Source organism: Camellia sinensis, chromosome 7 (assembly GCF_055761805.1).
Source record: "Camellia sinensis isolate YWXY chromosome 7, ASM5576180v1, whole genome shotgun sequence".
NCBI lineage: Eukaryota > Viridiplantae > Streptophyta > Magnoliopsida > Ericales > Theaceae > Camellia > Camellia sinensis.
The window spans coordinates 169181841-169196773 of record NC_138967.1 but is presented as its reverse complement, the minus strand read 5'-3'; the positions used below and the strand labels follow the sequence as shown (position 1 = coordinate 169196773).

The 14933-nt window shown below is 35.5% G+C and overlaps 2 protein-coding genes across 3 annotated transcripts; one reads left to right on the top strand and one right to left on the bottom strand.

Annotated features, from left to right (window-relative positions):
- Positions 1 to 1496: 1496 nt before the first annotated feature.
- Positions 1497 to 2150, bottom strand: LOC145796275 (uncharacterized). Its single transcript, XM_082881349.1, has one exon. It carries the CDS (start codon positions 2148 to 2150, stop codon positions 1497 to 1499), a length of 654 nt encoding a protein of 217 aa, XP_082737475.1.
- A 5218-nt stretch (positions 2151 to 7368) lies between these two features.
- On the top strand, positions 7369 to 13964 carry LOC114318929 (acetyl-CoA acetyltransferase 2). Of its 2 annotated transcripts, none has more exons than XM_028265902.2 (15): positions 7369 to 7573; positions 9128 to 9189; positions 10032 to 10130; positions 10233 to 10406; positions 10494 to 10599; positions 11082 to 11220; positions 11508 to 11585; positions 11671 to 11736; positions 11899 to 11984; positions 12395 to 12494; positions 12662 to 12772; positions 12868 to 12909; positions 13105 to 13191; positions 13387 to 13493; positions 13645 to 13964. In XM_028265902.2, the coding sequence occupies exons 2-14, from the start codon at positions 9150 to 9152 to the stop codon at positions 13474 to 13476; spliced, it is 1218 nt and encodes a 405-aa protein (XP_028121703.2). In that variant the 5' UTR covers positions 7369 to 7573; positions 9128 to 9149; the 3' UTR covers positions 13477 to 13493; positions 13645 to 13964. The 2 variants fall into 2 exon arrangements, 1 of the variants encoding a protein (XP_028121703.2); XR_003649167.2 differs by having other exon boundaries at positions 7383 to 7573; positions 13375 to 13493.
- Positions 13965 to 14933: the final 969 nt, after the last annotated feature.

Here is a 14933-nt window from a genome sequence, read left to right as displayed (position 1 = left end):
TATATCATAGTCCTTCATAAATTCTAGCCATCGACGTTGCCGTATATTCAGTTCCTTCTGCATAAACAGATATTTAAGACTCTTGTGATCTGTGTAAATCTCGCAGGTTACACCGTAGAGATGATGACGCCAGATCTTGAGGGCGAAGATTACTGCAGCCAATTCTAGATCGTGAGTTGGGTAGTTTTTCTCGTGAGTCTTTAGTTGTCGCGAGGCATATGCAATGACTTTCCCATTCCGCATAAGAACACAACCCAAACCATTGTATGAGACATCGCTATAAATTACAAGCCCATCAGCTCCTGTGGGGAGTGCCAATATAGGAGCTGTCACAAACCTATTTTTCAACTCCTGGAACCAACGTTCCTACTTGTCAGTCCATTCAAAGGGTGTGTTCTTCTAAGTTAACTAGGTCAAGGGTGATGCTATCTTCGAGAAATCTTGAACGAAGCGTTGGTAATAGCTGGCTAGACCCAAGAAGCTTCAAATCTTGGACACGTTAGTAGGTCATAGCCAATCCACGATTGCTGTAACTTTTTGGGGGTCAACCGAGATGCCATCTTTGTTGATGACATGACCAAGGAAGTGTGCACTAGTGATCCAAAATTCGCATTTCTTCAACTTGGCTTAAAGTTTGTGATCACGTAATGTTTGCAGCACTGTTCGTAAGTGTCGCTCATGATCCTCTGGTGACTTGGAGTATACGAGAATATCGTCAATAAAGACGGTGACGAACTCATCAGGATATGGTTTGAACACTCGGTTCATGAGGTCCATGAAGGCCACTGGAGCATTTGTGATGCCAAATGGCATGACAAGAAACTCGTAGTGCCCGTAACGTGTTTTGAAGGTCGTCTTCTCAATGCTTTCCGTTTTAACTTTTAGTTGATGATAGCTGAAACGCAAGTCGATTTTGGAGAATACTTGGGCGCCTTGAAGTTGATCAAACAAATCGTCGATTCTTGGCAAGGGGTATCGATTCTTGATGGTGATTTTGTTCAGCTCCCGGTAATCAATGCATAACCTCATTGTGCCATCCTTTTTCTTTACGAATAGTACTGGAGCTCCCCATGGTGAGGTACTTGGTCAAATGAAACCTTTGTCCAAAAGTTCCTGGAGTTGGGTTTTTAGTTCCTTTAATTCCGCTAACGACATGCGGTAAAGGGTTTTGGAGATCGGTTGTGTATTGGGTTGAGTGTCGATGGTGAATTCGATTTCTTAATCAACTAAGGTACCTGGTAAGTCTTCAGGGAAAACATCAGGAAATTCTCGAACGACCGGTATTGAATCAATTGTTAGGTCTATTTGTTGAGCATCGACCACATAACAAATACAACCACCACAAGCTTTTCTCAAAAGTCGCTGGCTATCACGGAGGATATCAAATACGGAGGGATAGAAACTCTAGTTCCTCCGAAGACCAGCTCGCGTTGGTCGGGTAATCGAAGAAAGACCTTTTTGGTTGTATAATCAATAGAGGCATGGTTAGCAGCAAGCTAATCCATTCCTAAGATTATATTGAAGCTACTAATGTGGAGTGAAATTAGATCGACATACAAAGTTTTACCTTTTAGGGATATAACACAGGACTTGTATATCTTTGTTTTAAGCGTAGAGACACCAGATGGAAAAGCCACATATAATGCATATCCCAATGGTTCAGGTGTTAATGTTAACTTCGAAACAAAGTGTGGTGCAACAAACGAATGAATAGAACCAGAGTCAAAGAGAACATGAGCTAAGTGACCACAGACAGAAAGTGTACCTGTCACAACGTTCTCTGTAGCATTGAAATTTCCAGGTACTAACGCAAAAGCTCTCCCTTGGCACCTCTGTTCCTTCTTCCCTCCTGTGGCAGTTTCTGGTTTCTGAGCTAGTTTAAAGGTACCCATCACAGAGTTGGTGAATTTTGGGCAGTCTTTCATCACATGGCCAACTTGGCCACATCTATAACATGCTCCTATTGCCCGATAACACTGTCCCCTATGAGCTTTTCCGCAACTCGGACAATTCGAAATGGTGCTATCCTTGGGAATAATAAAACTTTGGTTGGCTGAACCAGTTGAGCTAGTAGATCCGAGATTTACTTTCTTTGGTGGGGCTGCCTTTGATCCTCTGATTGGTTCTTGAAACCACTTCTTTTGACCCATTCCACTTGAACATGCGGTTTTAATTCCTTTTTCGACGATGTATGCTCAATCCACCACCTCTGCATAGGTTAGTAGTTTCAGAACCTCAAGCCTATCTTTGATTTTCGTATCTAATCTTGTTTCGAATTTCCTTGCTTTTTGGGCATCTGTCATAATAACATACGGTGCAAATAGGGCTAGTCGCATGAACTTACTTTCGTATTCCGCCACTGACATTGTTCCTTGCCTCATATAGCGATCTCGGTTTTCCCTTCTTTTGTGTATTGTATTCCGGACTCGGTTCCGTGGATGTGTTGTCATCTTATTCTCATTTCTATCCTTTACTCTTTATATTTGAGTCTTGGGTTGTGTTGGGCTGGTTTGAAACAGGTTGGTTGTGCTTAAAAACCCAAGGTTGTTGCCCAGATTTTGGCCTTCACGCTAGAGCGGGGCTTTTGACGCTCAAGTGGGCCCTTTATTTTTGCTTCTCCACTCGAGCAGGCGTTTTGACGCTCGAGCGTGATTTGTCATCTCTCAGTATTTTTCTCTGCAGGTCATCGGACGCTCGAGGGGGGATTTTGACGCTCGAGCGGGCCCTTTTGATTTTGTTCCTCCCCTCGAACGGGATTCTGACGCTCGAGCGGGGACCATGGTCTGTAAAAATTCTGGAAGTGTGCATCCGACGCTTGAGCAGCGCTTTTGACGCTCGAGCGTGAGTCTGTGTCTGACGCTCGAGCGGGGCGACTTTTATATTAGTTCGGGATTTCACTTTTTGGATCACTTTTCAACATTCTTTCTCTCTCTAACTTTTCAAAACCTCCATTAAAGAGCTCCTCTCTCTAGAATACAACTTCTCTCTAAGGTTTGATCTAGTTTGAGTGATCTTCCACCCTTGTCCCTTAGTAAAAAGTATAGAGCTTGGTGTGGGCTACCTATCAATTTGAAAATCTTTGGGTTTGGAGCATTTCGAATTTCTTCATCTTCTCCACCTGGTCTCATCTCTTGAGGTAGGGAAAATTACTCATTTCTATGATTTTTGACATAAACTTTTAGTCATTTTGATTTAATGTTGAAGTTGGGTAATTTGGGTGTTAGGGTTTCAAATTGTATAAAGAGGGGTTTTGTTTTTTGGGCCAATACGTGTGTATTTTGGGTATCAAATGGGGTTATTGTTGTTAATTGTTGGTATTTGAGCCTTTGGGTTAATGTTGAGAAAAGATGGAGAAAAAGCCCTAATTTTTGTTATGAATTAATTTATATAATTAATTTGGGAAAGTTATGGGAATATGAAATTAGCTTAATATGAGATGGAATGATGGAGTCGGATTTATTAATCGCTCACTTTTAAAAATTGTTAATAAATTATCTATTGATGCATTTATTATCTGTTTAGAAATAATTGCTTTGGGCTATCGATGGAGGATAGTCTTGATTGTTGTAGATACTGCATGATGATTAGGTGAATTAAAACTAATCGATTGAATATGTCATTGAATATGGCGATTGGAATAATACATCAAATATGTGTACTGATTGATCATGTATATGATAATTGTTTATATACATTGTATTGTGTGGGAGGAGATAAGAGATGTACTCCACGGTTTGGGAGGAGATAAGGGATGGACTTCTAAACTAGATGTTATTTGGGAGGAGATAGGGGATGGACTCCATTGATACAGCAAATCTGTGTATCATTCATGAAGTATGGAAGTGTTTTGATATGACATTGATACAACAAATATGTGTATCTATTGTGAATTATGGAAGTGTTTTTATTATGAGTTATAATCTCATTTAAATTGTTGATATTGGAAAGGTTTTTAACATGAGCTGTAGTCTCATGGGAATTGTTTGGCCAGGTTCTGAGCCAGGTTTATAAATTGAAATTGTTAAGTAAAAGGAAAAATGGAATGAAATATGGACATTCCTGTTATGAAATTGGGTACTGTTGTATGTTGGTTTATTTTGGTTAAACATTTATCAAATGCTAATGTTTTAGTCATTGCTCATATTATGTTTAGCATATCTCTACTGGGCGTTGGCTCACCCCATATGGGACATCATTTTCAGGTACAGGTGATATGCCGCCTCCAAGGACGTAGCTTGGGAGGTTGTAGAAGCTGAAGGCTTATTTTGTTATTATTTTGTATGTTACATGTAATTCAAGCCAAGGGCTTAATATGTTAGAGTTAGAACTCTCTTTTGTTGAACCCAAGTGTTGACTTGGAAAGTTGTAAGCCCGTAGGGCACTTACTTTTGTTGTCAACATGTAACACTGTTGTATTGAACACTCTGATAAATAGGACTATGCTTTATTCTCTTAAGTTTATCGATGTCTCGAATATATGATTTATGGGTTTATTTTGAGGGCGTTACACCTCAAATGTAGGAACTCGGAGGCCTTCTACTCCCGTAGTGATTCTGGAAAATACTTTTCATAGAACACCTCTAAGAATCTCGCCCAAGTCATGATCTTTTCTTTTTCTAAGGTGAGAAGCCACAATTCTTGCGCATCTTCCTTGAAGGTGAAAGTGGCGAAGGATACTTTATGTTCTTCTGTGTAGGATAGGGCACGAAAAATTTTCTCCATTTTTTTAACCTAAGCTTCAGCTATCAACGGGTTTGAACCACCTGTGAACGTGAAGGGTTTAGGTCTTGGAACAGTTTAATCGTAGTTGTCCCTTCTCGATGTTCTGTTAACCCATTGTTCTGCAAGGCTTGCAAGAAACTGGTAATAGCTCTTTCCACAATCGTTTCCATTAGATCAGCTCCATTGGATGATGACTTGGTACCATTTCCATCGTTAGCCATAGCTATAAAACAATTTTAATAAATGTGGTGCATGATTTCTATTAATTACCTAAATCAAAACATATTCACATAATCTACAAAACATAGACAATGTATACATTATTCACAAAACACCGATTTTATTCATGTATAATGGTGTTGGTACATCACTTGTAGTTATGTCAATTTAGTGCCTAACCCTCCATGACAAAATGGGTTAGAACTAGGTCATGGTCAGCTCACTTGGACACCAAACACAAGGAAAAAGAAAAACACAAAAACAACAAAAGAAAGGATTTTGTTATCAGGATCTTAGGTTGAAAATAGCCATAGGTACTGTAGTTACATGTGATGCTCAAACTCCCAATCACTTTGCTTGATGCCAAAGCATCGCCATACCACCTCCACTCGGTATATGGGGATGCCTGCCTCGTAACCCCACAAATGTCGTCCTGTGATATGCACAGGTACCTCTACATACGTCATAATGTCACCAATGTCAATTGTCTAAGTATCAATTAGGTTTTGAGGAGGAGGGACTCTTGCTTGAATGTGATCACTTAAGAAGACATTTCCTTATCGAGCCATAAACTTTAAAGGTAAAGGTGCCACTAAATAACAAGGATGTCCCCGACTCATGGCCATGCTTACTACCCGTATAGGTCCCAAAAACCTGTCTGAGGTACTCATAGCGTCAACCCTCCACCACTGTGTGTCTACTTCTGTGGGGACGGCCCTTAAGTATACTGGTCGGCCCATAAGTCGGTTGAAGGTCGGGTCTGCCTGCCTAACTATTGCTTCTGAATCACCTATTTCCTTTAGTAAGTTTGGAACGTAATTGTTATTTTCAAAAATTCCTTCAATGTCCGGGGGATCAGGCCTCTACCAAAATAAGTTGCCAAAGTTAAGTTCCGACATTGCTTGCACCATAGGATATCCAACTTAGCTATAGAAAAAGACTTATTACTATAAGGACTAAGGTAAGATTTTTATTTTTTTTTAACCATTGCCTTGATACCACTTTTGTCATGACCCATCTCAGGAACCAGGATTGGATTCGCAACTAGCTAATTTTAAATTTCTTACATTAATTCCAAGTAATTAAATTAAATTAAATAATGTAGCGGATTAAAATAAAAGATGTAGAAAAATATCTAAAGCGTACATAGAAATTATTATTTATGTAACGATGCAACATCAGTCAGATAATGATTACAAGAAAAAAAATAAAAAATAAAAAAATGATATTCATATCAAATTTGAGGTTCTGATCCACAGGGTAAAACCATCATTCTTTAAATTTCTTCACCTGAAAGGGGTTTTAACAGCTATAAGCACATGACAGAGTGAGAAATATTATACTGAGAGCATGAGAGTATAAAATCACCATGGATAATTATTTAGGCTAAACGATTAATAGTTTGGTTCGAATAAATTATTTTTAATAATAGACATATAATACAAAATCATATGAATAAAATAATTATAGCTACGGTATAGAACAGAACAGAGGGTCAATGGATCCATGACGATCAGATGGTCACGAAGTGACTAATTAGAGGACCAAGGGTTGTTTAAGTTCCCCAAGACATGAGACTGTTAGAAGGTCACTAAAGTGATAATTCAGAGGGCAAGTAATTATTTAAATTCCCTAAAACATGAGAACTCTGTGGTGATACTTATTCAAAACAAATATTTATAAAATTATTATCAAATATTTTTAAAAATTTAAACAAACATATCTATGAATTTCAATTTAAATAAATAGAATTCAAAAAATAATCCATATAATTAAAATATTAATACTATCACAAAATATAAATTATATAAAATGATTCATAATAACCCAAAATATTTGTAAAATATGTTAAGTCACCTTCTTATCCACTCTTATGCCCCGTTTGTTTTGGGTTATAGCAAGAGGATTAGGATTACTAGTACCTTGGGATTAGTATATGGGGTGTTTGTTTTGAGAGATAGCCTTGGGACTATTAATACCTTGGGACTAACTAATACCTTGGTATTACTAATACCTTGTTTGTTTTGAGAGATAGGGAGGGTATTACTAATACCTTGGTATTACTAATACCCTTGGGGAGGGGATTCATAGTGAGGAGGTAGAGATGGTATTAGAAAAATAGTGAGGGGATTAGAAATTTTTTTATTTTTTATATATTGGAATTTTTTTTTTAAATATAATTTTTAATTTTTTATATTTTTTTATTTGTTTTATTATTTTATATAAAAATAATTTAACAATTCCTCACTACTAATCCCCTCACTATCAATCCCCTCACTACTAATCCCCTCATTATTAATCCCCTCACTATCAATCCCCTCCATTCTATCTCTGAAAACAAACGACTCTCACTAACAATCCCCTCACTATTAATCCCCTCACTGTCAATCCCCTCCATTCCATCTCTGGAAACAAACGGCGCCTTAGCCTATAGTTCCTATATGTTAAAAAAGTCTCGGCTACAGTTTTGCCTTCTCAATCACGAAAACTCTCTATATATTGAACCTCAGCTCGATTTCTTGCTGACCAGCTCCCTCTCTCTCTCTCTCTCTCTCTCTCTCTCTCTGTACACTCTTAACTGTTGTTGATTCTGACGTATCGCAATCAGAGAGGTGAACCCCCAATTAGAGAGGTAAACCCACATTACTCAACTAAATTGCGAATCTCAAGCTTAATTTTCTCTCCGATTTTCCCACTATCCGTTCATTTTCTTCCTGTTTCTCGGCATTTTCACCGGTCTGAGTAATTTACCGAAGCTTTGGTTCATGTACTTAACTTATTTGCTTTGAGATCGATATATATATATATATATATTCTATTCCAGTTACTAAATTAGATCTTTCCTATTGATCAACATCGATACAGAAATTTTAGAATTTGCAGTTTTCCTGATTACTTGGTCAACTTAGATCTAATTCTCTCTATATATTCCTTTGTCTCACTCTAAATTTGATTCTTATTTTTACTATATATTGTAATTTGTAGGTGTTTTTAATATATATATATATATATATATAATAAAATTTTCTTCATATTCTGTTTGTTTCTGGGAAAAATCAGAGAGAAAAGAGAAGAAAATGCATAGAAAGGTTTTCCCCCTCTTTTTCCTCAAATTTTTATTTTATTTTTCTAAAACCAAGAATAATGAAATCATGTGAGAGGATTTTTGCTAGCTATGTTTTATGGGGGCAAAGAATACCACTAGTCCCTGTACTTTGACCCTATGTCATTGTAGTCCTGTAATTTCAATGAGCTCAATTTTGATCTAAACTTTTTATTTTGCCTTAAATTGGTCCAATTGATTTTAATTGTCAGTATTTATATATATATATATATATATAGAAATTATGCACATAAATAGCATGCATCATGCTTTGGGAGCAAAATTGTAAACTTGATCAATTAAGTGACTTAATCTCAACTAACTCGGTGATTATTTTCCGTCAAAAAACCCAAATGACATTATCGATTGGACCAAATTGAGGTAAAATCTAAGGCAGCGCTTGGTAGAGTTTTCTAAATATGATTTGAGAATAGAGTTGTATTTTGAGTATATGAGTTTTGGAATTATGATTTGAGTGTGGAAAATTTGTTTGGTGAATGAGTTTTGAATTGAGTGGGGAATTTTTGATGTGACATATGATATTTGATGCAAAACTTACAACTCATAACTAAACACACAACTCAAAATTCTATTCAAAAGTCATAAAATTTTTAAAAACATTCCGAATTTTTTTTTTATTTAAAATATAAAAAACAACAGGTGCCAATTGCTATAAAAAAAAAAAAAAAAAAAGGTTCCGGTCAACTGGACGGACATCCAGTTAGCCCAAATTTTTCCGTCTTGGAAAGAGTTTTCAAAAATGGGTGTGGAATTAATTTTTGAAAACTCTAAACAAACAAAACACTCAAAACATGGGGTGGAAATGTGTTTGGAGAGCTTCTCGTAACATAGCCTAAAATTGAGCCAATTGAAACTCTAGGGACCAAAATGACACAAGCAATGTAGGGACTACCTGTGTAATTTGCCATTTTTTGTTTTATTAAAGTCAAAGTACCTCATGCTTTTGCAATGCTGCGAGTCTCGCTATTTTCATGGGTCACACAAGTTTGAGCTCAGATGTTAGCAATCTTGTGCTCTTGTTTTTCAAAAACTGATATATGAGTGTTTATTTGACTCATACAGATATTGATTCACATATATCATCATGGCTCCAGCAGCGGCAGCAGATTCAATAAAGCCTAGAGGTGACATATAAGCTCCATTGATATTATTTGAAAAATTCATTAGTTAGCTCTAATCTGTTGATGGTGTATTAATATGTGCTTCTCTTATATAATATTCATAGTTTTCTGTTTTCACTGGTTCATCACTAATTGACTATGCTTGAAGCATTAATGATTGTTCATCATTGTACTGTAATTATGCTTGAGGTGTAATTTATTTTGAAAATGAGTCTTGTGAATGAGTGTTCTAAGGTCATTGTTTAACAAAGCTTAAAATGATTATATCAGTGTACATTCTTTACATTGTGCACTTTCACAGAGAATGTTTAATTATTTCAAGCTGGGCACTCGTTAAGAAAATTGTTTGCAAAAGGATGTTCTACTGGAAACTGCTTGTTAGTCTTTAGATGTATGTTGCTTAAAATCAGTCTACAGTGGAGTTTGATATGCTTTTTGGGCTCACCTAGGATGGTTCACTTCATTATGTGTGCATGCATATGCACATGCACATGCGCATACACTTATATTTTTAAGAAAATATCTTAGGACTTGAAGTCTTTGATGTTGTGATTCAATGTTTTGGTATTTATATTATGTTGACTACTGAAATTACTCAAAAAATGAAATTCAGTAGTGTTCTTGTCTCTGTCATGATATATTTTCATGTTGCTAGGTTGGTTATGTGCTTAAGAGGTATTAAGTTTACCTGTCATTTACATGTTACAATTAAGAGATATTTGAGTGTTTTAAGTTTTCAATCTGGTAGAACAATTTCTTGCTGTTTAGTTTTTAAAATAAATAATAATAATAATAATAATAATAATAATAATAAAAATAAAAACTGGATTATATTTGCATTGCAGATGTTTGTGTTGTTGGTGTTGCACGTACCCCTATGGGTGGATTTCTTGGCACTCTTTCATCTTTACCAGCCACTAAGCTTGGATCTGTAGCTATTGAAAGTAAGATTACAACCTTTTCTTCTATCTTCCTAGATGGTTCTCTGTTATTTCAAAATTTATATTTTCTTTTTCGTTATTTCAATTGTTCTTACCAACTTGTAGGTGCTCTTAAAAGGGCTAATGTTGATCCATCACTTGTACAAGAAGTTTTCTTTGGCAATGTTCTCAGTGCAAATTTGGGGCAGGCTCCTGCTAGGCAAGCAGCATTAGGTGCAGGGATACCTAATACAGTAATCTGTACCACCGTTAATAAAGTTTGTGCATCTGGGATGAAAGGTGTGCGCTGAATCTTGAACCAGCATTTTCTTTTCCAGTAGAGCTATATCAAAGTGTAATATCAATGTTTTATTTTTGTGATTGCAGCAACTATGCTTGCAGCACAGAGTATCCAGTTGGGCATCAATGATGTTGTTGTGGCTGGTGGCATGGAAAGCATGTCTAATGTCCCAAAATACCTAGCTGAAGTGAGGTTAACGTTCCCCTCTCATTCACTGCATTACTTCTCATCAAACTCAAGTTGAACTTTGTACTCGTCAATTCTTTCATTTTCAAAACTAATGATGGGATGCATTATAATGTTTTAGAAATTTTAAGGAAAGAGATGAATGCTAAATTGGCAATACTTTTAAGTCTGATTGTCACCTAGATGGTTAAATTAATAGTTCTTTTGTCTTTCCATTTAAGCTACTTGACAAATGAGAAAGCATTTTGGCATGGTTCTCTTGCTGATGAAGACTCCAACGTGGTTCTTCCACAGAGGACCTTCCTTCTATTCGAAGGAAAAGAAGAAAGTGAAGGAAAAGAAGAAAGTGAAGATGTCAAAAACTAGTGATGAATGAGCATTTAAGCTACTTACAGTTGTTGCTTCTACAAGGCATAAAGTCTCGTTAGCGCATGTTGTTAAAAAAACCTAGTGTTGCAAACTCTGCTGAATTTACAACCTAATTGCAGGAAGGGATCCCGACTTGGACACGATTCTGTTGTTGATGGTATGCTCAAAGATGGATTGTGGGATGTTTATAATGATTATGGAATGGGGGTTTGTGCTGAATTATGTGCAGAACAACATACAGTAACAAGAGAAGAGCAGGTTGGTTATAAACCCACTTATTGATTTTTAGAAAAATTTACCTGGCAGACGTTCTTTATTTTATTTTCACATACTAATGTGTAACACTTATTTTTGTAGCCATTTCGTTCATTTTTATGTTCAATTATGCTAATTTATACTCACTTATTTTTCTGATTATGAAATTCTCCATTCACAATTATTCATTCTTTTGGATTCCCCCTCACATGAAGCATTGTTGCACAAATAGTTTTCATCATTTTTCATACATAGAATTTCTATTAATAATATCTGGGTGATTTTTGCAGGATGATTATGCTGTTCAGAGCTTTGAGCGTGGTATTGCGGCTCAAAATGGTGGTGCCTTTGCATGGGAAATAGTTCCGGTCAGATAACTAGTGTATAGTAACTTGAGGAACCCATGATATTTCTTGTAAATCACCATGTAAACCGTAACCTGATGCTGTGCAGGTTGAGGTTTCTGGAGGAAGAGGAAAACCATCAACAATTGTTGATAAGGATGAAGGTCTAGGAAAGGTGATTCATATTACAATTATGTCTAAAAATAGAAGATATATCGTATATGTAATATTTATATATATAGAGAGAAAGAAAAAGAATAATATGTGGTATCAGTCTGCATCGTCTGCCTCAGTGGGTTGATAATATTTACATTTGTTGCCTTTTTTGTGTTGCCAGTTTGACGCTGCTAAGTTGAGGAAGCTCCGACCGAGTTTCAAGGAGAATGGAGGTTCTGTCACTGCTGGCAATGCTTCTAGCATAAGGTTTATTACTTCTCTTTCTTTCTCCCTTTAATCCTTTAAATTTAATTATATTTGTTATTGTTTTACTTGAGTAAGCAAGGGGGTTCTTGTCAGTAATAGTGCTTAATGTCACTGTGGTAAATCCAAATTTAATTCTCTTTCCAAAACATTGCTATGATTTATGTAAGAACTTAATTCTCGTACATTATCATATTCGGAATTATGGGGTACTCTCAATCATTTTATTACCTATTTTTTTCGCTCAGACATGCTTATTGGTTTTTCCTCTATTATTAGTTAAAATTCTGAATATAAATTATTGCATATTTTGGGATGGATATTGTTGTTCTGTTTCTTGGTTCCATTGAAGTGGTAAGGTTAGAAATTATCTGCAACATTTTACTGAACAGTAAAATTGTTTACATTGACAGTGATGGTGCTGCTGCATTAGTCTTAGTGAGTGGAGAGAAGGCACTTAAGCTTGGGTTGCAAGTGATTGCAAAGATCACAGGATATGCTGATGCTGCACAGGTACTTCACAAATATATGGCAATCTGAATAAAATGCTGGAGGCTACTATCAATATCAGCAAGAGAATTTTATTTATTATTTATTTTTACATTGCTCATTTCCACTTCTAAATTTCTATCATTGTTTGGGTTTCATGTTCTTGGGCTGAAATGAGATATGCTGTGCAGGCACCAGAATTATTTACGACTGCTCCAGCCCTTGCAATACCAAAAGCTATTTCAAATGCTGGTTTGGAGGCTTCTCAGGTTGATTACTATGAAATAAATGAAGCCTTTGCAGTAAGATTCCATGCCTAATTAGTATTGTGGAACTAGCAACTCATTACCCAAGTATCATTTTATGAATCTTTTTTGTTGTCACGTGATCTGTGCAGGTTGTGTCTCTTGCAAATATGAAATTGCTGGGACTTAATCCAGTGAGTTCTTCTTCCAAACCACAATTATGTGTGTGTGCTTGTGGATTCTTCGATCAATGATCTTGTGCGAATTCTGAGAATGGGTTCCATGTGCCTCTTCATTTCATTATTGCTTCTCTTTGCCTTCTAGAATGTCATTGGTTTGCTGGTTGGCCTTGTCCTGCTTGTTAATCACCTTACTAACTTTGCTTGTAGGGAAAAGTTAATGTGCATGGTGGAGCTGTATCTTTGGGCCATCCTCTCGGTTGCAGTGGAGCCCGTATCTTGGTCACACTTTTGGGGGTATATTTCTACTGAACTGCTGTTTTATATTATGCAATATTTACTTCATAGCAATTCTTGGTTCTGAGGTTAGATAGGCATCTCTCTCTCTCTCTCTCTCTCTCTAGTTTTCTTAGGGCTGCATTAAGAGTTGTTTTGTTGATCTCATCTCTCTAATTGTTTCACATGGTTGTTAATTCGAAGTGTAATTTTTAGGTATTGAAGCAGAAGAAAGGAAAATATGGAGTTGGCGGTGTTTGCAATGGTGGAGGAGGTGCATCAGCCCTCGTTGTAGAACTTGTGTAATTTTTTTATGGTGTTTGGTAAGTCTCATTAATAACATATTCAACTAATATATCCTCATCACTTCTTTTTTATCCTTAGGCTCTGTTTGTGGTGCAAGAAATCATTCCTTGGAAAATCATAGAATCAATTAACTATAGTGCAACTGATAGTTGTTGTTTTTCTTGCCAGGCCAAATTATGAGTGTGGAGCTTTGCAAAGATGAATCCTCCATTGCTCTCTCTCTCTCTCTTTCTCATGTTAAGATCAATGTTCAATCTTTTCCATTTATCATTTCCAATATGAGCATCAATGAATTGTATTGTTTTATTTAGGAAAAAAAGGGTGGATTCAATCTTCTTCTCCTCTGGGGACTTGATCTACCATGTTATGTTTGCTTGATAGAAGAGATGAGATTTGTGATCTCTATTGCATGAACTGTGCTGTGTTAGCTTTACAATTGGATTTTATCATTAGATATATGAAAATAAGATAGGATAATGTTATATAAATAGAATTTTTGCATATAAATATTCGAACCCACATGAAGTTCTTATCATATGTGAGAAAAAAAAAATTGACTGACCTTTATGTTGCTTTGATTGAGTTAACTTGAACATGTTACTTTGATGAATGGAATAATTATCGAGTGTCGAGAGGGTATCACGTAGTAATGATGTATAATAGTACCCTTCATATTTTTGTTGAGGAATTAGTACCCTCCATATAGTGAGAGAAAAAAAATTACTTACAAAAATCTTATCTACTAGAAGCTTAGAACTATGTATGAAATTTTTTCTTAATTGAAAATTGTAAAGGTAAGAAATTTTTTTAAGTGATAATAAAATGAAAACACAATTTAAAATAACACAAATACAAACAAATTCGATAGTTTGGTTTATAAACATAAGTCTACAAAACTAAATTGGAAGGAGAGTGAGAGACATTGAGGCACCGTTTGGGAAGATGAGTTTGTGGCTTTTTTGGTTATTTTACCTACAAAAGGCAAAATATGTTATTTTAGTCACAACAAACAAAACATTACATTCAATTTATAATCATTATATTCTTTTTTAATAAAAAAAGTTAAAAAACCTTTTCTAAATTAAGTTTTTTAATCCAAACTAAAATAGTCAAAAAAATTAAAAAATTGTAAAGTTAACTCACTTTTCAAACGAAGCCCGAAGGCTACACATTGTCTTGGTATTTTTTAAAGAGTACATAAGGACAAATTTAGAGATAAAAATAAATAAAAAAAAGAGTGTGAATAAAAGAGGTTTGGATATCAGTAATGAAAAAAAACTTACTTTTAGGGCAACTCTAAAATATTTAAAAATTTCATTAAAAAAAAAATTCAAATTCAAAATTCACAAATTATTTTGAAAATTTCAAAACCAAATAAAGTTCTTATTTATTTATTTATTGAAATTGTGCTGAGAGGAATCTCTTAGAGTAACTTCTCAAAAAATATTTCTTGAAAT